The 27,953-nt window shown below is 47.2% G+C and overlaps 1 protein-coding gene across 1 annotated transcript in view; it reads right to left on the minus strand.

Annotated features, from left to right (window-relative positions):
• Positions 1 to 27,953, minus strand: part of LOC115461843 (arf-GAP with GTPase, ANK repeat and PH domain-containing protein 3-like) — a 726,817-nt gene that overhangs the window by 524,107 nt on the left and 174,757 nt on the right. The window contains exon 9 of the mRNA XM_030191903.1: positions 11,598 to 11,690. Coding sequence (XP_030047763.1) covers positions 11,598 to 11,690 — 93 coding nt within the window. The remainder of the gene's footprint in view (positions 1 to 11,597; positions 11,691 to 27,953) is intronic.

A 27,953-nucleotide genomic window follows, 5' to 3' on the forward strand; every position in this document is an offset into this window, starting at 1 on the left:
CACCATGACCTTGGAAAAAGTCCGAGGGGCAGTCGCCAGGCCGAAAGGCAAGGCGCAAAACTGGAAATGTTGCCTCAATACCACAAACCAGAGAAACCGCTGACGCAGCGGCCAGATGGGAATATGCAAGTACGCTTCTTTGAGGTCCAGAGACATGAGAAACTTTCCTGGCTGTACTGCTGCAATGACGGAGCTCAGGGTTTCCATGCGGAAGTGTCACACTCCTAAGGCCTCGTTGACTCTGCGTAAGTTGAGGATAGGTATGAACGAGCCTTTTCGAGGCACCACAAAATAGTTGGAGTAGCGACCGCAGCCGCGTTCGGCAGGAGGAACCAGAACCACTGCTCCGAGCTTCAGCAACACCTGCAAGGTCTCGTATACTGCCGCCCGCTTGACGACAGTGCCGCATCAGGACTTCAAAAACGCGTCTCCTACTGGGACAGCAAATTCTAGCCGGTAATCTTCTCTAATCAGGTCTAGGACCCACTGATCCGAAGTAATCTTGGTCCACTCCTCGAAAAAGAGGGAGAGACGACCCCCTACTGCGGGAACCGACGAGTGGACCGGCGCCCCATCAATGTGGAGGACGCCCCTGAACTCCGCAGCGCATTTGTCCGAACGAAAGGAGTTCCTCTGCTGGAAATGGGTACGTTGACCAAACCCCACAGAGTGCCCCGGGTGATACCTGCGAGCTTCGTGAAAACGTGGCCTGGAAGAGAAGGGAAAAGAAGGACTTTTGGAAGAAGGCCTCGGCCTATCCTCCGGCAACCGTTGGCCCCGCTGCTGATCTACGTTTCCCACAGTGGGAGCAGCGCTTAACCCCTTCAGCAGCCATCAAATACAGAAAACAAAATGGCGCCCCCGCGCCAAAACTTACCCCACACAGACCGCTGTCAGCCGAAACCTCCCCGGAGGAGCTAGGCACCATTCTCACCTCAGAAGACCGAGTCAAACGAGCTGCGGTCAAGCTGCACCGAACCAGGAGCTCAGGAGAAAAGTTAGAGGCAGGCAGCCACAGAGGAACTCCGGGAGGAGGGGGAATGGGGTAAGGCAGGGACAGGGAAAACTAAGCATGCCTTTAAAGTGGGCACCACCAGCTACAACACCCACTGCTCTACTGGCAAAGCACAGGAGCCACCCCAGGCAGAAATCCAGGAGCTGAGAAGTGACGTCCACACCTGCTGGGAGATAAGAGTTATACTGAAGGTAGAGGGGGTTGGGCGTCCAAGAACACCATGTGCTTTCAGTGTTCTCTATCTCCACCTGCTGGTAGGCGGATACAACCCATCAGTTAATGGATTCATCTGCTGTTGATGACAAGGAACACTGGTTTTCGATATGTAGTCATCTAACTGGTCTAACACTTGTTGCTCCACGATTTTAGAGACAAAAGGGAGATTCACTACTGGACACAGGTTGTTAACATGGAATGATGAAGAGCTGCTGCTTCTAGAAACCTGAGAGCCTTCTGGACTCTCTAAATACAGTCAATCTTCTAATCTGTAATTCCTTGAGGATTCTGTGAATGGGCAATATGTGAATGTAACTAACCTTGAGCTACTACTGAAAAAGGTGTGAGCAAAATCCAAAAAAAAAAAAAAAAACAACAATATCACAGCTTTCCTGTGGGTGGGGGGATGAGGGGAGGGGAAAATTACAACATGTCCAATGTTTCTACCCTAGGTTTCTCCTCCTCCTCTAACTTAAAATGGAATGATCTCAGTCACTTCTCGCACACTATCAATGAATGCGAGTTCCTCAGGAGGAGATTTTCTTCTCTTATCTAGAGATTGGTGTGATGGTGAGCTTCAGATACTACATCTGGCTTATAATCAGAATCTCAGGAACACACAAGTCAGATCCTGAAAAATACTCCAAAGGAGAAGTCTGTGTCTCTGCCTGTCTAAACCCTCTGACATCAAATGTCAGGTGGCGGCCAAAAAAGCAAACAGGAGGCTAGGCATTATTAGGAAAGGGATGGTAAATAAAACCAAAAGTACTATAATGCCCTTGTATCGCCCCATGGTGCGTTTGCACCAGGAGTATTGCATTCAGTTCTGGTCACCATATCTCAAAAAAGATATAGCGGAATTAGAAAAAGTTCAAAGAGTAACTAAAATGATAAAGGGGATGGAACTCCGCTCGTACGAGGAAAGGCTAAAGAGGTTAGGGCTCTTCAGCTTGGAAAAGAGACAGATGAGGGGCGATATGACTGAGGTCTACAAAATCCTGAGTGGTGTAGAACGAGTAGAAGTAAATCGATATTTTACTCGTTCCAAAAGTACAAAGACTAGGAGACACTCAAGGAAGTTACATGGAAATACTTTTAAAACAAATAGGAGGAAATATTTTTTCGCTCAACGAATAGTTAAGCTCTGGAACTCTTTGCCAGAGTAGATGGCAACAGCAGTTAGCGTATCTGGGTTTAAAAAAGGTTTGGACAAATTCCTGGAGGAAAAGTCCATAGTCTGCTATTGAGAAACACATGAGAAGCAACCGCTCGCCCTGGGATTTCTAGTATGGAGTGTTGCCATAATTTGGGTTTCTGTCAGGAACTTGTGACCTGGCTTGGCCACTGTTAGGAAAACAGAATACTGGGCTAGATGGACCACTGATCTGACTCAGTATGGCTACTCTTATGTTCTTAGGCCTTGGACATGGGTGTCAAGACACATGAATCCCCAAAGACCTGATGAAGCTTCCTCTCCCAAAATCAGTGGAGATCATTGTTTGGCAGATATCAACCTTGAAGCCCTTTAAAGTCTCGATATCTCCCCTGCAGGCAGTGCATGAGGTTTGAGGACTGGTTGGATCTCTCACCAAATTGATATCAACTCCAGTATGGGAAATAAGGCCAGTGTCAGGCAGACTTCTACGGTCTGCACCCTGATTATGGCTAGACACATCTAGATGGGCTGGACTGGGCTTCGACAGCAACTCCAGTAGTTGGGGGAGAATGTACAGTGCCGGGCAGACTTCCACAGTCTATGCCCTGAAAATGGCAAGGACAGATCAAGATCAAGAATATATATGTTATATTGCAACTCATGCTATGTTTATCTTATTGGCAGACTAGATGGACCGTGCAGGCCTCTATCTGCCGCCATCTTTTATGTTACTATGTAATGGCGTTGACGCTGCAGCAAGCAAAGAAGCACTCCATTTGACATCAAATTATCTCATGAGCTATTCCTCAAAGGCTGCCATCAACAAAGACCTGGGGAATGCAGTAGGAGTGGCCACATCCTCCTGAGTCATGTGAGTATCTGATGTCAGATCTCGAGTCCTAGGAGACGATACCAAGGAGGGTGAGTGGCCCTAATATCAGAAGCACCTCGAGGACACCAACAACCTCGTTTTCTCAGTGTTCTTGGCACTGCACTCTGAAGAGATAAAAAGACAACACACACCATCCTCCACCAGGCATTCAGCATCCTGAGCCCTCCCTACAGAAGTCAAAGATGGATCCTTCCTCTTCTTCAGACTAATCTCAATGACTTATCAATGCTAGTACCAAGGGTGAGCAATGTTTTCTTAATGCTCATGCGTCTCCAGCATCCAATTCAGCTGATGCTCTCGATACTACAGTCAATGGACTGGACTTAATTAATATCGAAGACCTTTCTTAGACATTTGTGAGCACAATTTATAACCAGAGGGACCATGGAAATTTCAGGCACCAATTAAGGGTATCTATGATGCATATGGTCTTCTTGCGTTGGGTGTACTTCTTAAAATCAAAGATATATTATCTGGAAAAAATAGATGCTACAAAATAAAATGACTCAAGTTTGATCAGAAACACCCCAACCAGGACCCCAAGTTCCTCAACATACACCTATACTGGACTGAGATCAAACATAAAGAAAACTGGAAAACAACTAGAAACTTATCTAAGATGTTATCAGGAAAGAGTACCACACAACAACGACAAGATGATGCAAGAAACACATGAAATTTAGAAGAGAGGCAAGAAAGTGTCTTGACGTCAGCTCCAGTGATGTGTGACCAAATGGCTTCACTGAAAGACGAAGACTGATGTATTAATGCACAACAACAACAGCAGCAGCAGCTGGGAAGCGGAACACATATACAATGGAGCAACTCAAAAAGCATCTAATGATCTCTAAGCTAGAGCGTTCCCACTCAGGCTCAGTTGGTTACGTCACCCTTGCTGCAAGGACTTGCTTTCCTGGCTTGTCCTTGGAGAAACATCTGACCCAGGCTATAGTCCACCTGCTCTGGAATACATTTTTGATGGAAAAGCTGCAGGCAGACTTCTTAAATACCTGTAAATCCTCCGAAACAACTTGGCACAGCAGATGTGTGTCTTTTGTATTGGTATTACTGCAAATGAAGGTCAGGTTTGAGAGAATGTGTTTTTATAAGCTAAAAGAATAAGCTTACAAGTGTTTTTGGTTAAACAATGCTAAGGTGTCAAAGCTATTTGTAAAATATTTGCGGTGTCTTTACCCTGCTGGTTTGTACTTTCATTAGCTGCAATGTCAACATTTTGAGTGGACTGTTAGAAACTTTATTATGTGGAGGTTTTTCTGACCAGCGATTTTATACAACCCGTTTGAAGCAGTACAGTTAAGTTCTGGCACCTGTACATCGACACAGAAGGTATTGCATGGGTGTTTGAGGTGAGCTTCCACAGTTGTACTAGTTTTACACATTATATTTTTTCTGTGGATTATATTTTCCTGTTTTGAAGCATTAAGAGCCGACATATAGAGATAGATATATGCACCTTTTGTTAAAATCTCAATGCAAATTAAAATACAAATTAGAAAGAGGGAAAGGTAAAATTATGTATAATCATACCTGATAATTTTCTTTCCATTAATCATAGCTGATCAATCCATAGACTGGTGGGTTATGTCCATCTACCAGCAGGTGGAGATAGAGAGCAAACTTTTGCCTCCCTATATGTGGTCATGTGCTGCTGGAAACTCCTCAGTATGTCGATATCAAAGCTCCATCCGCAGGACTCAGCACTTAGAGAATTACACCCACGAAGGGACACTCTGCCCAGCTCACCACCGCCGAAACGGGGGAGGGGAATTAACCCAGCTCATCCCCACACAAGTGGGGGAGGGGAATCCGTCCAGCTCATCCCCGCGGAGCGGGGGAGGGACACCGCACCCGCCGATGCGGGGGGATCTGGCGTATCCTGCAACCGCAACCGCGGGAGGAGCTGACTGACCCTAACACCGCCGAAGCGGGAGGGGTACAAAGCTGCCCTACAGCCGCACGAAGCGGGAGGGAGTGCCGGCAGAATTTAAATCTCAATCCAGCCCCGTAAAACGGAGGGGAGAGGAATGCAGCAGCTCACTGTAACACAAACTCGTCTCAACTCTTGAAGAATCCAATTGAAAAAACTTGAACACGAAGTCTTCCTGAAGTAACTGAAGACTAAATTAGAACCTGAAATGCAACCAGAATATAAACAGTACAGATATCTGGGAGGGGCTATGGATTGATCAGCTATGATTAATGGAAAGAAAATTATCAGGTATGATACATAATTTTACCTTCCATATCATCAAGCTGATCAATCCATAGACTGGTGGGATGTACCGAAGCAGTACTCACCCAGGGCGGGACATAGAAATCCCTGACCGCAACACTGAAGCTCCAAACCGGGCCTCCGCCCGTGCAGCCACAGTCAACCGGTAATGCTTGGAGAATGTATGAGCCGAAGCCCAAGTTGCCGCCTTGCATATCTCTTCCAAGGAGACGGATCCGGCCTCTGCCATCGAGGCCGCCTGAGCTCTCGTGGAGTGAGCCTTCAGCTGGATAGGCGGCACCTTCCCCGCGGCCACATAAGCCGCTGCAATGGCTTCCTTGACCCATCTTGCCACTGTAGGCTTAGCAGCCTGCAGACCCTTACGAGGACCTGCAAACAGGACAAACAGATGATCCGATTTCCGGAAATCATTGGTCACTTCCAAGTATCTGATGATGACTCGTCTCACATCCAGATATTTAAGAGCAGAGTACTCCTCTGGGTAGTCCTCCCTACGAAAGGAAGGGAGACAGAGCTGCTGATTCACATGGAAGCGAGAAACAATCTTGGGCAGAAAGGAAGGCACTGTGCGAATAGTCACTCCTGCCTCAGTGAACTGCAGAAAAGGCTCTCGACATGAGAGCGCCTGGAGCTCGGAAACTCTTCTGGCTGAGGTGATAGCCACCAAAAAGACTGCTTTCAACGTCAGGTCTTTCAGAGATGCCCTCGACAAGGGTTCAAAAGGCGGCTTCTGCAATGCTCTTAGCACCAGGTTGAGATTCCACGCAGGCACCACTGAGTGCAGAGGAGGGCGCAGGTGATTAACTCCCTTGAGAAAGCGCACCACATCTGGCTGTGAAGCCAGGGAAGCACCCTTCAGGCGGCCCCTGAAGCAAGCCAGAGCCGCTACCTGGACTTTAAGGGAACTGAGCGACAGGCCTTTCTCCAGACCTTCTTGCAGGAACGCCAACACTGAAGAAATTGGAGCAGTGAAGGGAGAAAGTGAACCTGCTTCACACCACGCTGCAAAAATACGCCAAACCCTGGCGTAAGCAGTAGAAGTAGAGCGCTTCCTCGCTCTCAGCATAGTGGCGATGACCTTGTCTGAGAAGCCCTTCTTCCTCAGACGCTGCCGCTCAATAGCCAGGCCGTAAGACCAAAGGGGGAGGGATCCTCCATCACCACGGGACCCTGATGTAACAGGCCCTGTTCCACGGGCAGTCGCAGAGGATCGTCCACTGAGAGCCTGATCAAGTCCGCATACCAGGGACGCCTGGGCCAATCCGGACCCACCAGGATTACCCTGCCGGGATGCTTTGCCACCCGGTCTAGCACCCTGCCCAACATGGGCCAGGGCGGGAACACATAGAGGAGCTCTTGTGTCGGCCACTGTTGGAGAAGAGCATCTACTCCCAGGGATCGAGGGTCCCGTCCTCTGCTGAAGAAGCGCGGCACTTGGCAATTGGCCGATGACGCCATCAGATCTAGGCTCGGCTGGCCCCAGCGCTTCGTGATGTCCAAGAACGCCTGAGCAGATAGCTGCCACTCTCCGGGCTCCAAGGTATGGCGACTGAGAAAGTCCGCCTTGACATTCATAACTCCGGCAATGTGGGCCGCTGAAAGCTGCTCCAGGTTCGCTTCCGCCCACTGGCAAAGATACATAGCCTCCTTGGCTAGAGGGGCGCTCTTGGTACCTCCCTGGCGGTTGACATAGGCCACAGCCGTGGCATTGTCCGACAGGACCCGTACAGGCTTCCACACCAGTACCGGGATGAACTCCAAAAGCGCCAACCGAATGGCTCTGAGTTCCAGGAGGTTGATAGACCACTTTGCCTCTGCAGGAGACCAGAGCCCCTGCGCTGTCCTTCCCAAGCAGTGGGCTCCCCAGCCCGACAAAGAGGCGTCCGTCGTGACGACAATCCACTCTGGGGTCACCAGAGGCATTCCCATAGACAATTTGTCTGTCTGCATCCACCAGCTCAGCGCCTTGCGCACTGCTGGGTCCAAGGGAAGTCGCACAGCATAATCCTCCGACATCGGAGTCCAGCGCTGCAGCAAGGAGTGTTGAAGTGGTCTCATATGAGCCCTGGCCCAGGGCACTACTTCCATCGTGGCCGTCATAGAGCCCAACAGCTGCACATAGTCCCAAGCCCGAAGAGGAGAGGCTCCCAGGAACTGGTCCACCTGAGCCTGAAGTTTGACAATCCGATTGTCTGGCAGGAACACTCTGCCCACTTGGGTGTCGAATCGAACTCCCAGGTACTCCAGGGACTGAGTCGGGCGCAGCTGGCTCTTCTCCCAATTGATGATCCATCCCAGGGAGCTCAAAAGAGCAACTACCCGGTCCACAGCTTTGCCGCACTCTGCATAAGAGGGGGCTCGGATCAACCAGTCGTCCAGATAAGGATGGACTTGTATCCCTTCCTTTCGTAGGAAGGCCGCGATGACCACCATTACTTTGGAAAAGGTCCGCGGAGCAGTAGCCAACCCGAATGGGAGGGCTCTGAACTGGAAGTGTCGTCCCAGGACTGCAAAACGCAGGAAGCGTTGATGAGGAGGCCAGATGGGAACATGCAGGTACGCTTCCTTGATGTCCAAGGAAGCCAAGAACTCTCCTGCCTTCACTGCCGCTATAACAGAGCGGAGAGTCTCCATGCGAAAGTGCCGCACTTTCAAGGCCCGATTGACCCCTTTGAGGTCGAGGATAGGCCGGACAGAACCTCCTTTCTTTGGTACCACAAAGTAAATGGAGTAACGTCCCTTGCCAAGCTGACTTTCTGGCACAGGAACGACCGCGCCCAGGCGGATCAGATTGTCCAAGGTCTGCTGCACTGCCACAGCTTTGACCGGAGACTTGCAGGGAGAGAGTACAAACCCGTCTTTTAAGGGTCGGCAGAACTCTAGCTTGTAGCCGTCTCTGATGACTTCCAGCACCCACGCGTCTGAAGTTATTGTGGTCCACTCGCCCAGAAACGAGGACAGCCGTCCTCCAATCTGCACTGGGGCGTGGACCAAGGCCCCGTCATTGGGTACGAGACCCTGGGGGAGGACCGGAGGAAGCACCTCCGGGACGGCGGTCTCTGCGAAAGGAATGCTGCTTGGGGGAGAAATTCCTCTTGAAGGAAGAGGGGGCAGAGGAACCCGACTTGCCCGGGAGGTACCGACGGGCTTCCTGCAACCGTCCTCTGGAGGTACCGGGACGAGTACTAGCCCGAGCCCTGACCTCTGGTAATTTCTTGCCCTTAGACGTGCCGAGATCGGTCACGATTTTGTCCAGCTCGACCCCAAAGAGCAGCTTGCCTTTAAAAGGCAATCTAGCCAGGCGGGATTTAGAGGCGTGGTCAGCAGACCAATGTTTCAGCCAAAGCCACCGCCGCGCAGAGATTGTCTGAGCCATGCCTTTAGCTGAGGCCCTCAAGACATCATACAGCAAGTCTGCCAAATAGGCTAAGCCCGATTCCAGGGCCGGCCAATCAGCCCTCAAGGAATGATCCGAGGGGGAAGCCCGCTGCACCATAGTCAGGCACGCCCTGGCCACATAGGAGCCGCAAACTGAGGCCTGCAAACTTAAAGCAGCCGCCTCAAAGGACGACCTTAAGGCCGCCTCCAATCTTCTGTCTTGGGCGTCCTTTAGGGCCGTGCCACCTTCCACCGGCAACGCCGTTTTCTTAGTCACCGCAGTGATTAAAGAATCCACGGTAGGCCACAGATAGGCCTCACGTTCACTCACAGCCAAAGGATAGAGGCGGGACATAGCCCTAGCCACTTTAAGGCTCGCTTCCGGGACATCCCATTGAGCCGAAATTAAGGTGTGCATGGCATCATGCACGTGGAAGGTTCTAGGCGGGCGCTTTGTCCCCAGCATAATGGCAGAGCCAACAGGGGCTGAGGGAGAGACGTCCTCCGGAGAGGAAATCTTCAAAGTGTCCATGGCCTGTAACAACAGGTTGGGCAAATCCTCTGGGCTAAAAAGCCGCACTGCAGAGGGGTCATCCGCTCCATCCAAGCGGGGATCCGTCTCCTCCAAGGAATCCGCAAAGGACCGTTGGGAGACCTCAGACACGCTGCCCTCATCTACATCGGAGGAGACAAAGTCCTCCAAGGCCTGGGAATCAACCCGAGGGCGTTTACCTCTGGGAACCTCAACCTCTTTACCAGACGAGGGAGCAGGGGCAGCGTTTTGCATGAGGAAAGCCTGATGCAGCAGCAAAACAAACTCGGGGGAGAAACCCCCCAGACTGTGCACTTCCGCAGCCTGGGCAACAGCCCTAGACGCACCCTCAACCGGCGCTCGCAAGAGTGGGGGAGAGACATGCTGCGCATCCAAAATGGCGTCCGGCGCGACACTCCGCGAAGGAGCCACGCGGGAAGAACGGCGCTTAACTTTAGCCGCTTTTGTGCCGTCGCCCAAATTAAGGGCGTTCATGGCATTAATGTCTCCAACCTCAAGGGCGGCCCACGAAGAAGCCGTCCGAGCCGCGTGGCCGGCCAAGATGGCGGAGGCGAGGAGCGGGGGGATGGGCGTTTATGGCGGGAAAAACCGCCACGCCGGAGGAAGGACCGGGACATTCATCGGTCACGAAACTGTCACCCAACAAGGGCGAATCAGGCTGTAAGACCCCCGCATCCCCTCTAGAAGCGCTCAAGCGATCCGGGGAGCGACCCTTTGCGCCCTCGCCCTCCGACGCCATATGCCACGAGGAGAAGAATCGGGGAACCCCCTGCCCGCTATAAAAAGGTAAAAATTACCTGCTGTCCGCTCCGAGCTGTAACGAACTGGTGTCCCAGTGAGTAGCTGCAATGAACGTTTAAATAAACGTCGAAATAAACGCCTTTAAGGACGTTTAAATTTTTTTTTTTTTTTTTTTTTTTTTTTAACGGAGCCAGCGGGAGGGGGGAGAAAAGGAGGGACCTGGCACCACCAGGTTTGCACTTGCTCAAAAGAGCCCTCAACCCCAGGCACTCAACAAAACCTAAAAATTAGGCTTGGAGACCTAGCCAGAGCTGCTGCTGTGTGTGACCACCACCTGCTGAGATAGAGAACATACTGAGGAGTTTCCGGCAGCACATGACCACATATAGGGAGGCAAAAGTTTGCTCTCTATCTCCACCTGCTGGTAGATGGACACAACCCACCAGTCTATGGATTGATCAGCTTGATGATATGGAAGCCTGAATTAACACACAGCTCTGTTTAACATTATAGAGGAGGAAGGAAAAGAGCAAGCAAGGGGTGAACACCTTCTTAAAATGATGTGTGAGGTAGGGAAGGAGCTTAAGAGAGGGAGGATGACACAATCAAGTACACAAGCATTACTACTACTACTTGACATTTCTAAAGCGCTACTAATGTATATCTTTGCACAGCTGAGATAGCGTAGGAGGGAGAAAGGATAGGAATGACATCTCTCCGTACAATGAGAGGCAGAAATGATACAGACTTTCGTGCCCAGCAAAAGACAGAAGGAGAGGGAGAGAATCTGTAGTGATGTACACCTCCTTGTCAGCAGAGATACAAAAATGTACAAATCTCAATAGTCACACATAGTACAGCTTAGTGAAAGCTTGACTATGTAACCCATTTGCCCTGGCCTGAGTACATCACCCACTCACCCCATTACTATCATTTGTAGCAGCAGTAAGTTCACTTTCGGATCCGTGTCCAAGTCAAGAGATCGGCAGGTGTAGAAGCCAGTCAGGCCAGGAGAATCCATTCTCATCCTAGGAAGCCTTGGCAATGCACAGACAGAACAAAGACACATGGCAACTGTGTAGAAGTCAGTGAAACAATGGACACAGATGGAGACGAACAGCATGACTGAGAAATAGCAGCAGCTCCTGGGATCCTTCCTCCCTACGTAGTTACTGCCTACAGAAAGAACAGGCAGCCTGAATCTTTGCACAACTTCCCAGCCAGGAAAGGGTCAAGTGATCAAGCTGCCCCTCTACTGTCACACAGCACAAACAGAAACCTTTACTTTGAAAAACCACCACTGGCGGTGCTGTCTCACATGCCACACTCCTACAAAAGTACGATATCTACACACACTGCTCAAAGAATAGAGGAGGGGGAAGACGTCCCAACCTGTTTGATAGGGATGGCCCGTCCGCTGCCAATGCTGTCTGCTTTGCATTCAGGTACTTTCTTCTCTCTGTCCATATCTGCACCCTTCCGAGACTGGAAGACAACAAGAGACAGGCGCAAGTTACAAGATTACAGGGACAGATGGGGGAAAAGGGGGCGTACACAACTGCACATTCACTCAAGTCTGCAATTACTCTTTCACTACTTCCCTAACTCCCATCCCTTAGGACAGTGCAAGACCACAAAAAGGGAGCCCATCAATCACCACAGTCTGAGTCAATAAAGAGGGCACACGACTTCTACATTCGTCATTCAATCCAAAAAGATACTCTGAGGAGCGCACATGCACACGGCAGCAAAGAATCCTCTTCATTCAAGGGGCAGCAAAACTAGGGCTGGCAAAGGCGATCCCCCCTCTCATAAGTACTTCATCCCTCTTCCTAAAATTATACAAACCACCCTCCTCCATCACTGCATAGGGAAGAGCACAGTAGCTGGTACCATGGCTACATTACGGGCAGCACAGCAAAGCCTGTAACACAGCAACTAGGGTCAGAAACCAGGGCACTGTGGAAGCAAAAGAGCAAGGCAGACACAGAGCACACAAGATGTAACACAAGTGAGATGGATGGTATGGTATGGACACAGCCCAAGAATTCAAGGGAAAGGCAACAGAAGGCACCGAGTCAGCTGCCAGAGCAGCAAAGAAACTATTAATCCAAAGGTTTTATTTGTTACATATTGGTCCAAAACAAAACAGCACAGATCACACTGAAAGGCAAAAAAAATTTAAAACACAGCATGGGTGAGTAGTACCTGTTCCTTACAAAATAGCATCAGAGACAAGAAATATAGACTCTCTTCTATCTTATATTATGGATTTTGTAGAATTTCCTCTCTTTATATATAGAACATCTGTGGTGAAAGAGCATACTTCAGAGAAATACAATATTAAATATACAGTCCCAAGTGCTTGACATCAGACATGATTTTGGTAATCAGAGACGCAGCACAAAAATACATTCAGACATTTTGTAGGCAGAAGTAACAATGTCATAACAAGAAGAAATACAGCATTAAAAATTAAGAGAAGGAGAAACCGAGAGCACATGGGCTCTGGGAATAAAGGTGAGGAAGGGTAACTGTATCCCTCTGTCCAAGAAACACAGGTATGGGGCCAGCAAAAAGCCAAATCTAGGGCCATGCAGTGGGAAAGGCGGGGAAGCACATCCCTTCTCTACACACACTGAGCAGGCTTAGGGGGCAATGTCAATGTCTATGGTGCTGTCCTCACCTCTTGCCCCCATCACAGCATGGCCCCCACTATCCTGCCCAAAGCGCTTGGCTGTTTGTCATCATCTGTCCCTTCTTCAGTTTTACATATGGTAGGATTGGCAGCAGTCTTTCCTCCTTCCATCTTTTCACATGCCAGGTTTGAAGCCTATAAAATTCCTGGAAGTCCAGAGTGTAGTACCAGCATTTCACGGGCAGTTCCCAGAGTGCGCAGCCAGGTATTTGCGAAGGGCCGAGACTCTGCTCTGCGGCGGGAGAGGCGGTGGAAGTGGCAGCCTCTGAAAGGTCCCAGTCTGGAAAAGTGTAAAGTGCAGGTACAGGAAGTCGCGACTTTCTCTAGAGGTTTTAGAGTATTTGTTTTTAGGGAGATGGGGATTGGAGAGGGTGGGGGGGGGGGGGGGGTTATGTCTCCAGCAGAGGATCATGCCACTGAGTCCCTGCACCCAGCAGTGCAATCCAGCCCTGAAGAGTCAACGAAAGAATGTGTACTGAGGGGCCATTTGTCACCACCAGGCTCTTCTAATTTGGAAGGAGCTGGAAAGGTCTTTTTGTTGTAGAAAAGTTGGAAAGAGTGGTACAAATCTGCAAATATTGAAAGAAAAAAAAACCTCGGCAAATTAATTTCCCTGAGGAGAATCAAATGTGTCAGTGACGGCCACCATACTTGTTCTGTCCTCTCGCTCACTTTCAGGGTAGATTCAATGCTGGAGGTCAGGGCTGTAGCCACTGCTAGAGCAGGAGTCTGGGGCCACCTGGTCAGGGCAGTGACGCACCTGACAAGTGATCCCATTCTCCTCCTCAGAGCATTAACGTGTGTCAGCAAAAGACCAAGAACAACAACTTTGAGAGGGTAGAGAACGGGCATTACATGATGGATGAAGACAAAGCAGGAGTAGATTGGAGATGAAAGAATGGAAGGGAGACAATGTAGCAGCCACCAGTTCATTCACACAAAAGCCACTTCTGTGCCCGAGGTCATAGATTACATCTTTCCCTGAAACCCATTTGACCAATAATGGTAAATTTATCATCACGAATGATCACGCTCTCCTTGCCAAACATACCTAATGTTTATCACAAGGCCAACCAGAGGCAAAATCTGACAGTAACATCTAACAGCAGAAGCTCATCTTAGAAAATTCAATTTATTAAGATAGTAACACAGACAACAATGATTCCACCTGCCATACTTGATCTGTGCCCTGACAATGGCAAGGACAGATCAAGATTTGAAAACGTCAAATTGGGCTATGAGCATCCAGTGTTTTCTCTTGGCCCATCGCCCAGAGTAGTAAAGTATTTATACCACAGCAAGAAGCACACATCAGGGAGCCCTCTGCAACTTTTCCTCTTCCTTCTCTCCTCCTCTATTCAAACATAATCAGAACTACCCCAAAAAAGAGAAGAAAGACTCAGATAAGATGCAGATGCCTGCCTGGTGCTCCTAGCATCCTGCTCAGTTAAAATGAACAGGACCTGGAGTTGCAAAGGTCAGTTAAGAGAACAAGCCATATGAAACATGTGCACTGGATTCAGCCTCTGACACACAGCTGGCCTGCCTGCAAATTAAAAGTGGGAGGACGACCAAGGATTCCAAAGGCTGAGAGGATGTATAATAATAAAGATGTTTATTAAGGTATAAAGACTCAACACAACGTTGTGTTATCAAATACCTTGGGAGCTATTGATGAAGACAATCCTTAAGACAAAGAAGGTCTTTAAAAAGACCGTTGTGGGTCAGGCAAGATGGCGTCTTGAGCAGAAGCAAGTACCTGAGCTCCTGAACCGTCGTGAATTGTCGGCGGAAGCGGTCTTTTCTTCCCCTGTTTATATGGGGAAAAGAAAAGGGAAATCCAGGGGGCAGGCCTCCTTAACCCCTGGAGGGAACCCTGTACTTCGCCAGACTACACTGACGATGTTTGCTACTCAGGCACTGGGAACTCCAACGCCCACTACGAACGGACATTCCCTCTCTCTTTCAGAGAGGGAAGCCCGCAGCATAGAGGAGATCTCTTTGAGCTCTCCCTCGAACACACACGACACCTCCCAGACCGGGTAGCAGCTTTTTACAAGCAGAGGAGCAGATCAAAGAACAACCCAGAGTGGTGATTGCTTCTTTGTTATCTGGAGGAGGCCCCCCTGCTACTTCTACCCCAGAGCTACTATCTTGTGAAGGACGGGAGATACTGTTTCTTTCCCTGGGGTCTGCTACCGTGACCTGGAAGAGAAGAGAAAAACCGAACGTGGTGACAATGGACACCCTATGGGATGCGATTCAAGAGCTGACCGTCTCTCTCCTCCAGGTAACTCAAACATTTACAAAAGAAATGAGTGGTTTGAAAAAGACCTATATATCTTTGTCTGAGACTGTTCAAAACAAGGAGGAAAAAATTCTAAAGCTAGAAGGCGAAATAAAATCCTTACAAACTTTTGCAGGGGCAGCCACGAAAGAAAGGGAGATTGTTAATAGGAAATTAGAGTACCTGGATAATAATGCCAGAAAATTAAACTGAAGACTGCTTAATTTCCCGAAATCTCCAATTATATCGGCTAGCGATATGTTAAAGAAATACTTCAATGAAATTCTGGCTATTCCGAAAGAAGCATATCCTCCAATTACCCGGGCTCAATATATTACAGGAAAAGGAACTTCAATACAACCGCAACAGGGATTGAATCTAACTGAATTTCTTGAAAGTTCCCTTGAAGTAATTACTGAGCGTACCACTCTTTTGGTATCATTTTTGTTTGAATCTGACAGATATAACATCTTCCGTTTATACTTTAAACATATGAAGGCATTGTTCCTCGGTTCCAGAATACAAATATTTCCAGATGTAAACAGAGAGACTTTGAAACGAAGGCATGAGTTTTTGGGTTTAAAGCAGAGGACTCTTACTTTGAAAGGAACATTCCTATTGAAATTTCCCCACAGATGCTTTCTTTCTTTTATACCAATCCGAAGAAAATGCAAAGTTTTATTGCCTTTAAGGAGGACGAGAATTATTCTAATCAGAACAATCCCGTAGGCTAATGCTGTTAAATTAGATTCTGGGTTAGTAGTTCTCCTGCTCGTATGTTTATAGTATTTCTTATTTTGAATTTTTGCATTGTGTTTTGCCTCACTTAATAGTGGACTAAATAAATGAAAGTATTTACCTAGAGGAGGTTATCCTGCTTATAATCGAACGAGAAAAACGCCCAAGTTCCGACCTAAATCGGGAGATGGACGTTTATCTCACAAAAACAAATAACGCGGTATAATCGAAAGCCGAACTTGGACGTTTTCAACTGCACTCCATCGCGGAAGCGTACAAAGTTGACGGGGGCGTGTCAGAGGCGTGGTGAAGGCGGGACTGGGGCATGGTTATCACCCGAACAGAGATGGGCGCCTTTCGCCGATAATGGAAAAAAAGTATGCGTTTGTAGCTAGAATTTAGGGCACTTTTCCTGGACCCTGTTTTTTCACGAATAGGGCCCCAAAAAGTGCCCTAAATGACCAGATTACCCCCAGAGGGAATCGGGGATGACCTCCCCTGACTCCCCCAGTGGTCACTAACCCCCTCCCACCACAAAAAAATGATGTTTCACACAATTTTATTTTCACCCTCAAATGTCATACCCAGCTCCCTGGCAGCAGTATGCAGGTCCCTGGAGCAGTTGTTAGGGGGTGCAGTGGACGTCAGGCAGGTGGACCCAGGCCCATCCCCCCTACCTGTTACAATTGTGCTGCTTAATGCTTATTAGTCGTCCAACCCCCCCAAACCCACTGTACCCACATGTAGGTGCCCCCCCTTCACCCCTTAGGGCTATAGTAATGGTGTAGACTTGTGGGCAGTGGGTTTTGAGGGGGATTTGGGGGGCTCAACACACAAGGGAAGGGTGCTATGCACCTGGGAGCTCTTTTACCTTTTTTTTTGTTTTTGTAAAAGTGCCCCCTAGGGTGCCCGGTTGGTGTCCTGGCATGTGAGGGGGACCAGTGCACTACGACTCCTGGCCCCTCCCACGAACAAATGCCTTGGATTTATTCATTTTTGAGTTGGGCGCTTTCATTTTCCATTATCACTGAAAAACAAAAACGCCCAGCTCACAAATTGTCGAATAAAACATGGACGTCTATTTTTTTCGAAAATACGGTTTGGTCCGCCCCTTCACGGACCCGTTCTCGGAGATAAACGCCCATGGAGATAGACGTTTTCCTTCGATTATGCCCCTCTTTATCTCCTAGATTTATATTTTTTTTCTGTTTTTTGTCAAATTCAATTACTACTTTTGCAGTCATGTTATGTGATTGTAAAATTAGAAAATTATAAATAAAGAATTAAAAAAAAATAAAATAAAGACCGTTGTGGAGGTAAGCGTTCTTGGTGGTCTCGATGGACTATGCGCTTGTAATGGATTACCCCCTCTCTATGGTCTCTGGACCCTCTCACCACCCTTCCATTTGTTTTCCCTCGTTCTCTCCCCATCCCCTCTAGGTTGCCGCCCAGGCCCACCCGAAACAGACCTGCAAAGTCAGGCCGGTAGAAACACAATATCAGCTGTTTTTAAAAAGCAAGCGGCACCGCAGTCAGCCATCATGGCAGCCGCTCCTCGCGCCTCTCACGTCGCTGTGCTCCTCCAGGGTCTACTCCAGGGGCAGAGACGTCAGAGGCGAGAGGAGCGGCTGCAGAGCCGACAGCCATAATAGCTGACTGCGGTGCCGCTTGCTTTTTAAGAACAGCTGATTTTGTGTTTCTACCGGCCCGACTTTGCAGGTCTGTTTCGGGTGGGCGGGCCTGGAAGGAAAGTGGCTGGGGCAGGGCTGCGACCTTTGGGGGGGGGGGGTGGAGGGGGGAGCATTTGCTGCAGGAACCTCGTGGGGGGTGGAGGGTGGGAGCAACTAAGGAAACGTTGCAGGCTGTGGTGGTGATAGTGAGAGGGGGCGTGTCGTTGCTGCGAGGGTGGTAGGGCGGGTCCTCTTGCTCCTGTCTTGTGGTTGGTTACTGTTCCGGGTGACGTCAGCGATCTACGGAGCCGTCCTGACCACCACCTCCAAGGAAGCCACGGTCCCAGGCAGTACAGAACATTGGAGGTGAGATTTATTATATAGGACATCTTCTCAGCCTTTAGAATCCTTGGTCGTCCTGCCACTTTTATCTCATTGTGTTGTTGTCCATGGGGTGTCTAGAGTTCTCCGTCTTTTGACGGATTTCTTTCCTGCCTGCAAACTAAGCCACCCTCACTGGAACTTAACCGTCCGCGCAAAAATTTAAGGGTACCTTGAAAAAAAAAAATTTCCAGTCAGCTCTCTCAGACTCTGTCTGGGATCAAGCCACAGCAGTGCAGGCAAGGAAGGAACAGAAGCTGGAGCTTGGAACATGTAAAATTCGTCTGCGATTCAGTGGCACTGTGTGCTGAGAGGTCAACACATGCACACGTCAGTAGGTCAGGTGACCTCTGATGCTTGTTCCTGCATCAGAGCTGAGGCCTGTGGATCAGCCCATGAGCAGAGAGGATTAATGGAAGACTTTTTACTTCTGCGCTGTTAAAGCGAGGCGGAGGCGACGGTGGTGACGGCGGCACTCAAAGAACTTGGTACTTGGTAACTGAGAAGCTTACACTTCCATGGGAAACCCACAGCCCCAGAGGGGCTGTTCCCGTGCAGGACTCTACAGCAAACTTAAGGAACATCTGAACTTATCCACATGTGGTATCACCAAGTTTAGAAGTTTGCATCTAAAAAAAAAAAAAAAGCACAGTCACCTATCCAGGGCTAAATTAAGATGAGGAGCAGCTGCCCCAAGACACACGTTCTCAAGGACTAGTGGACAGAAGCAGTCCAACAGAATCAGAGAGACCTGCGAGCCAGTGCACACCTAGAAAAAAGGCCACGTGGCTCATCCAGTATGTCGCCTCATAACCATTATTTATCATTTCTAGGCTGCGACTAGGTATGTGCAGTCCTGCGTAGATACACATGTCCCTTCTACAAAGTGCCTACAATCTACTCAACACAAATATACATGGGAAGCAAGAGTGTATAGCAAACATTAGTACTATAGAGAAAGGGTTACTATTTAATATACTTTTTCCTCCCCCCCCCCCCCCAAGTGGGTTTGAATACGGCCAGACAAGAAATTGCCAAATCATAGTAACATAGTAGATGACGGCAGAAAAAGACCTGCATGGTCCATCCAGTCTGCCCAACAAGATAAACTCATATGTGCTACTTTTTGTGTATACCTTACCTTGATTTGTACCTGTCCTTTTCAGGGCACAGACCGTGTACGTCTGCCCAGCACTATCCCCGCCTCCCAACCACCAGCCCCTCCTCCCACCACCGGCTTTGGCACAGACCGTATAAGTCTGCCCAGCACTATCCCCGCCTCCCACCACCGACTCTGGCACAGACCGTATAAGTCTGCCCAGCACTATCCCCGCCTCCCAACCACCAGCCCCTCCTCCCAACCACCGGCTCTGGCACAGACCGTATAAGTCTGCCCAGCACTATCCCCGCCTCCCAACCACCAGCCCCTCCTCCTACCACCAGCTTTGGCACAGACCGTATAAGTCTGCCCAGCACTATCCCCGCCTCCCAACCACCAGCCCCTCCTCCCACCACCGGCTCTGAGGGAAACAACGCAGTACCAAAAGTAGGGGTAGAGGAAGCAAATTAAATTGAAGTCCCGATTGATATTTCAATTGAGCAATCCTAGGAAGTAGTGAATTAGAGCCTTGTGCTACTAAATGATCCCCAATACAGATATATCATCCTGTTGGGTCTTCAATAAAATTCTTGTGGCCACCTACACCTTCTTTGCTGTACAAAAAGGAAACACAACAAATAAAGTTCAGGCATAAGGATAGCAAGATAGAAAGTTCAGAGTCTGATGCAGAACTGGCAGTTTAGAAGGGCAGGCACCTATTGAACGTATTTCAAGAGAAAGAGTGTAAGGAGATGAGATGAGACGATATGCCACGAGGAGCTAATAAGTAAATGTAAGCGAGAGAAGACTAAACTGTATACAGAAGTGGAAGGAAAGCTGACGTGATCGGAAAAGAAGGGTAACACAGTTACAGCTACATTGACAATAGATTCAGTCAAGCAACTGAATCAGAATAGATTATAAAAAAGGATGGTTCAAGCAGAGAACCTCAGAACAGAAACTTGATATATTCTATGCAAGAGGTCATAACAAAATGGACGACTGTTTTGGTGGCATGCTTGGGAAAGCGCAAATTTTAGTGATGATAAAGAGGGGGAAAAAACATATTTTTTTCATCATTTTGGAAGTGTGTACAGAAGGAAAGAGAGGCAAAGACCACCTGAAGAATAAGACAAGTGAATTGGAAGCATCCACAGAAACAGAAAGCGAGAAGCCAATACCTGCTTTTCGTGGAAGCTGTATACGCAAAAACTGTTCCTCTAGATTAGGCTCTGCTCCAATTATGAGACTTACTAATGGAGACGTGAATGATATTGGAATTTTCCTTATATTATTAGAGTTTTTTCTTTTTTTTCTTACGCTGCTGTTTCGTTTTTCCATTTTTCTTCGCAAGTTTGATATCTGGATGTATTTTGAAATTGTATAAATAAAAAATATCGGAAAAAAGATAGAGTGGAAGTGGGAAAGGTCCAGAGAACGGCTTTTGATAATTCAGAAAGATTTTGATAAAGGTTCCTCATGAGAGACTCCTGAGAAAATTCAAGAGTCATAGGATAGGAGGCAAGGTTCTGGTGTGGATTAGGAATTGGTTATTGGACAGAAAACAGAGGGTAGAGTTAAATGGTCATTTCTCTAAATGGAGGAGGGTGAATAATGAAGTGCCGCAGGGGTCTGTACTGGGACTAGAGCTATTTAACATATTTATAAATGATATAGAAATCGCAACAACAAGTGAGGTGATTAAATTTGAAGGTTGACACAAAACTATTCAAGGTTGTTAAAACAAATGCGGACTTTGATGCACATTGGAAAGAATAATCCAAATCATAGTTACCTGATGCTATAGTCCACCTTGGGGGTCAGCACTCAAGGTGTCACTGTATATAATATGCTGAAAGCTTTTGCTCAGTGTGCAGTGGCGGCCAAGAAAGCAAAGAGGATGCTGGGAATTGTTAAGAAAGGAGTCTTTCATGAGGTACTTTGTCAAACACCTTTTGAAAATCCAGATACAAGAGAGAAGCTTGAACTGTATGCAGAATTGGAAGGAAAGAGGACATGATCGGAAAGGAAGGGTTGCACAGTTACAGCTACACTGACGATAGATTTAGTCAAGCAACTGAATCAGATTAGGACAAATTTTAATGATGATAAAAAGTGGGTTAAAAAAAACATATTTTATCAGCATTTTGGAAGTGTGTACAGAAGAAAAGAGAAGCGAAGACCATCTCAAGAATAGGCCAAGTGAATTGGAAGCATCCACAGAAAAAGAGAGATGTCTTAATATCTGCTTTTCATGGAAGCTGCATATGCAAAAACTGTTCCTGTCTATCCCCTAGATCAGACTCTGCTCCAATTATGAGGACTTAGTAACGGAGAAGATATTGGACTTTCCCTTATATTATTGTTTTCTTTTCTTATACTGCTGTTTAGTTTTTTCCATTTTTCTTGGGAAGTTTGATATTTGGATGTATTTTGAAATTGTATAAATAAAAAATATTGGGGAAAAAAGATATAGTGGAAGTGGAAAAGGTACAGCGAATGGCAAAAGATGGATTCTCATATGAGGAAAGGCTAAAGAAATTGTGGCTCTTCCACTTGGGGAGATATGACTGAGCTCTGTAAAATACAGAATGGAGTGGAAAGGGTAGATGTGAATCGATTGCTTACTCTTTCAAAAAGTATAAAAATTAGGGGACATTTTATGAAGTTGGATTGTGGCACATTTAAAATAAATATTTTTCAGTCTGCATATGGTTAAGCTCTGTAACTCTTGCCAGAGCAAGAGGTAAAAGCAGTTAAAGTAGCTGGCCACTGCTTACCCCTGGGGTCAAGTGCCATGGAATCTTGCTGCTTTTTGGGACTCTACCAGTTAACTTGTACCTGGACTGGCCATTATTGGAAATGGGATGCTGGGTTAGATGGCCCCTTGGTCTGACCCAACAGGGCAGCTTTTATGTTCTTATGTACTGATCCTCCTCCAAATCCATTGTTAAAAGATAAAATGTGGATCAGTCCATGGTGCGATGAGTATTGTTCAATTCTGGACACCTCATCTCAAAAAAGATATAGAGGATTTAGAAAAGGTTTAAAGAAGAGCAACCAAAATGACTAAGGGGATGGAACTCCTCGCTTGGAAAAGAGGTAGCTGAGGGGGGATATGATTGAGGTTTATAAAATCCTGAGTGGTGTAGAACGGATAAAAGTGAATCAATTTTTTTTTTCTTTCAAAAAGTACTAAGACTAGGGGACACTCAATGAAGTTACATAGTAATACTTTTCAAACAAATAGAACAAAATATTTTTTCATTCAATGAATAGTTAAGCTTTGGAACTCATTACCAGAGGATGTGGTTAACAGTGGTTAGTGTATCTACTACTACTACTTAACACTTCTAAAGCGCTACTAGGGTTAGGCAGCGCTGTACAGTTTAACAAAGAAGGACAGTCCCTGCTCAAAGGAGCTTACAATCTAAAGGACAAAATGTGCAGACAATCCAAGTGGGGCAGTCTAGATTTCCTGAAAGGTATAAAGGTTAGGTGCCGAAGGCGACATTGAAGAGGTGGGCTTTGAGCAAGGATTTGAAGATGGGCAGGGAGGGGGCTTGGCGTAAGGGCTCAGGAAGTTTATTCCAAGCATAAGGAGAGGCAAGGCAGAAAGGGCGGAGCCTGGAGTTGACGGTGGTGGAGAAGGGTACTGAGAGGAGGGATTTGTCCTGTGAGCGGAGGTTTCGGGTAGGAGCGTAAGGGGAGATGAGGGTAGAGAGGTAATGAGGGGCTGCAGATTGAGTGCATTTGTAGGTTAGTAGGAGAAGCTTGAACTGTATGCGGTATCTGATTGGAAGCCAGTGAAGTGACTTGAGGAGAGGGGTGATATGAGCATAACGGTCCATGCGGAAGATAAGGCGTGCGGCAGAGTTCTGAATGGATTGAAGGGGGGATAGATGGCTAAGTGGGAGGCCAGTGAGAAGTAGGTTGCAGTAGTCAAGGCGAGAGGTAATGAGAGAGTGGACGAGAGTTCGGGTCGTGTGCTCAGAGAGGAAAGGGCGAATTTTGCTGATGTTATAGAGAAAGAAGCGACAGGTCTTGGCTATCTGCTGGATATGCGCAGAGAAGGAGAGGGAGGAGTAGAAGATGACTCCGAGGTTGTGGGCAGATGAGATGGGGAGGATGAGGGTGCCATTGACTGAGATAGAGAGTGGAGGGAGAGGAGAAGTGGGTTTGGGTGGAAAGACAATAAGCTCGGTCTTGGCCATGTTCAGTTTCAGGTGGCGGTTGGACATCCAGGCAGCAATGTCGGATAAGCAGGCCAATACTTTGGCCTGGGTTTCTGTAGTGATGTCTGGTGTGGAGAGATAAAGCTGGGTGTCGTCAGCATAGAGATGATATTGGAAACCATGAGATAAGATCAGCGAGCCCAGGGAAGAGTGAAAAAGGAAGGGGTCCAAGGACAGATCCCTGAGGAACTCCAACAGAGAGCGGGATGGGGGTGGAGGAAGATCCATGAGAATGTACTCTGAAGGTACGGTGAGAGAGATAAGAGGAGAACCAGGAGAGGACAGAGCCCTGGAACCCAAATGAGGACAGTGTGGCAAGAAGTAGATTATGATTGACAGTGTCAAAAGCGGCGGATAGGTCGAGGAGGATGAGGATGGAGTAGTGACCTTTGGATTTGGCAAGGAACAGGTCATTACAGACTTTAGTGAGTGCAGTTTCTGTCGAGTGTAGAAGGTGGTGTGCTCAGAGAGGAAGGGGCGAATTTTGCTGATGTTATAGAGGGACGGGGGTGGGTAGGGTACTGCAGTAGTGAGCAGGACGGGAGAGGACATGGATGGGCAGTGAGTTCCTACGGTAGACAGAGGTAGGGGGAGGGGGAAAAGATTAGGAAGGGATAGGGCGATGAAGAGAATGTGTATAGGGGCCATGAGTAACGGCTGAGGTGTTTACGGGTGCATATATAGTGACTGAGGTGTTAAGCAACAGATAGAGCAGGAAAGCCGTACAGGAGGCTTAAAACTGGAACAGCAGGCAACAACTTAGAACAGAGGGCTGGCAGGTAGACAGGTTTGACAGGCAGAATGTCAGGTGGGTAGGTAGGTTGATGGGCAGCGGGCAGGCAGGTTGATGGTCTGGGAGGCAAGCAAGTGATGGGCGAGTTGGCAGGCAGGTAGGTTAATGGGCTGGCAAGCCGGCAGGCGGGGAGGTAGTTAGGTAGTTGTGCAGGCTTGAAAGCAGGCAGGTAGTTGATGGGCTGACGAGCAGGCAGGTTGGTTGATGGCAGGCAGGCAGGTAGGCTGGGGCAGATGCGATGTATCTGGGTTTTAAAAAGGTTTGGAAGTTTCCTGGAGTTAAAGTCCACAGTCTGCTATTGAGGTAGAAATGAGAAAAGCCACTGCTGGCCCTGGAATTGGTAGCATGGAATGTTGCCACAATTTGGCCAGCTACTTGTGACCTAGATTTGCCACCACTGGAAGCAGGATGGACCACTGGTCTGCCCCAATGTGGCTAGTCTTACATTCTTATTACTTTGAACAGTATTGGTAGAATATTGCTTTAAATACGATCATCCTTTTACACAGGTGTGATATTAATAGAGCAAACTGAAATAGGTCTACCACAGTTATAGTTCTCTGGTTTTGACATGGATTTTTAAGGAAATCAATCCCCCTGGGTATAATTACCAGACCTAGATATTACAGTAAGAGGGGCAAGGGTGCCTCACGGCACACAGCGTGACGCAACCAACTCTATGAATGTGTGTGCTTTGGAGATGGCGGAGCAGGGTTGAATGGGTAAACCACATATGGGAATTGGGGAGGGAAGAGGGTGGTTCGTGGAAGATAAAGGGAGGATTAGGATGGGACTATTTCAACGTATATGGATGATATTTACAGCCCAGAAAGGGAAAATTCATTGCATATGTAAAAGTACAAAGTACTATCATTGTTGCTGTGGACACATTACTATTAGGGAATGCTTGGGGGCAGAGGCTGGGCACCTGGGTCATAACACAACTTTGAGATTATATAAGAATCTAGTACTACTCTTCAGTAATGAGTAACTTTACCACGTGTCTAATCTCCTGAAACATAGCAGGAATTGCATCTCCTGTTAAAAGAAGCAAAATATTAATAGTACTGAAATACCATCAAGCAGACATAGCCTCCTTGCAGGAGACTAGATTGTCAGATGCTGAGCACCAAAGAATGCATGTAAAAAGTGTATTATTCTTCTGCTGGACATCAAAGGTGGAGTGGCTGTTTTAATCAGGAAGTTTTTGCAATGTAAGGCAGAGCTTTTGACTAGAGACACGGAAAGAAGGTATTTATTGCTGAAGGTTAAAATGGGAAGGAAGAGAGTTCTTTCTATTGATGGCCAACTTTTCAAAATGATTGGGGGTGCTAAACCCAACGGACATTATCCCTCCCTGGATATAATCAAGGAGTTTGCTCAATATTGTGCTCAACCACCCAAAGAGCTGGCTTCTATGGCGTATGGCCCAATTAATCATGATCCTACATTTTACAGACAGTTGGTAAGAGTGTGCACTCCATATATGTGGGTAAATCATTGCTAATTGTGAGGGACCTTAAGCTAGTAATGAATCCTCAATCAGATAGGTCATCTGCAAGCACAGTACGTATAAGGAGCGATATTAAGACAGCGGGATGGAGCCCAGATAACTTTGCAGTCGGATTCTGGCGGCCGGCATTGAATTTCTGGGGGGTTTTGGCCACTGAAAACATAGCCGATTAAGCTGAAATTCATCGGCTAACTGGCTACATTATAGCAGGTAAACATAGACCTATTATTTAAGTAGTCTATCTGGCCACTAAAATTAGCTGGTCAGTCAATGAATATTGGCGCTAACCATGTTGAGCGACATAGCCAGTGACCAGGCTAGCTGCTAAGCGGTAATATAGCTGGACATCTCGCGCTGAATATTTGCGCTTAGTCAGCTTATGCTATTTAACCAGCCATGAGCCATTCCTGGCCAGTTAAATAGGTTTAAATATTGGCTGGCATGTTATTTCTCTACGTCGTTAAGAGCTATGGATTCCTGGAGACTCCTTCATACAGAAATAAAACAAGATTTCATGCATTTATCAAGAGAATATGGTACCTATTCAAGGCTTGATTACATAACAGTTAATAAGGCCCTAGTCCCACATTTTCATTTGGCAGAGATTGATCTAGAGGAGGTGTCTGACAACGCACTCATTTGGATTGAGTTATTACAGAGCCCTAAGTCTTGAAGGTTCCCATCTTATTTATTGGAAAACCAGACTTCCATAAATACAGAAAAATGGGGAGGATTTTCTGGTAATAAACAACAGCACTTAGATGACCCCCCCCCCCCCCTTATTTTTTGAAACTGCTAACGTAGGGCATACAAAGCGAAGTTGCAGACTATGGAGGTTTGTCTAAAATGTTAAGACACCTTGTGCTACTTTAAACCACATACTTTGGCAATATCCATCAGTAGAAGCGTTCTGGCAACAAATTCTGGATTCTATATTAAAACAATGGTCAAGGAGGATTTCAGTTAAACCAGGCCTACCCTCTGGTGACTATGAGATAGCATTCCCAATTCTGGAAGCTTTGAAAGGTTTTCTAGGCTGCACAATGCTAATTGCAAAGAAGACATTATTGTTTACATGGATGAGAGCAGAGGCCATTATCCAAATGATTACCTTGTTTACTATGGAATAATTTAGTATACAGGATATCACCTTCTGTGAGAGGTATAATGTTTAGAGGATTTGGATGCCTTTTTGGACAATTCTCACACCTACAACAAGAAACAGAATCTTGAATTTCTGACCTCGCTCTGCTCAAGACATGAGGCCATGGGGATGGGGGAGGAAGGGTTATACAAAAGTTGATAGCTTTATATGGATTGCTTTTCCACAAATGATGTGCTGAATAATCATAACTGTTATGGTTTGCTGCTTATCTTATTTGCTTACCCGAATACATGGCAGTGTTGTTTGTTTTTTTGTTTTTTAATGAAACGATTTCAACTTAAAAAGCACAGGTCTGTAGGAGTATTTACCTGAGATCTCACCTTTGCTGATCTTGGCCTATACAGCCATTGTTATAACAATATGGATTTTACAGCTTGTGGCCTGTACGCATCAGTAACCATCAGAAACCAGCTTGGTTACAAAGGAAAATTACTGCTGAGCATACCACGATGACTTCACCTAAGGACATATTCGTTGTTGCAAACTAGCCCAGTTATCTCCTGGGAAGACTGGAGGAGAGAGACACACATGGCTCCATGAGTATGGGATCAGACAGGGGGGGTTGCATGCCATCGATAACAGTTTCATGGCTACAACCAAGGCTCTCTTCATGACCATGAAGCTGGCTGGACATTATTACACTGTATGCGATTGGTCCACAGGTATCATCTGACCGATGGATGCCAAAAGGTTGAACTGAAGAGGAGAAGGAGAGAGAAAACGACTGGAAGACTTGCAGGTGGACAGAAGGCTCGAAAAGAGCAAGAGACTGATTTCCAAAACACCAGTGAACTGCATACCTTGTAACGAACTCACAAGGTTAGCTCAGCTACAATATAAGCCTTACCTAAAGACTGTGCTATCTGCATCCAGAATACAGATCTTGGACTTTATTTCTGGACTGAGAGACTCGCTGAGGCTTCAGCTTGAGTCTCAGAGGAGGAATCCGCTTCTTTACCATTGGAAGTCTGCCACAGACTGCACTGTGAGATAACAGGATTTACTACCTATGGTCATGGGGATAATTAGTCCTTGGCTTTTGTCTGAGACAGATGGGTTTTATGTCATGACTTATGGTCTGTGAATTTAGCTGCTAACTGTGTATTTCGCATAAGACGTGTGGTGTAAGTTCTCATAATAATCATTAGGATATCAGTATTGTGATTGAT

This window comes from Microcaecilia unicolor, chromosome 1, assembly GCF_901765095.1.
Source record: "Microcaecilia unicolor chromosome 1, aMicUni1.1, whole genome shotgun sequence".
Classification (NCBI taxonomy): domain Eukaryota; kingdom Metazoa; phylum Chordata; class Amphibia; order Gymnophiona; family Siphonopidae; genus Microcaecilia; species Microcaecilia unicolor.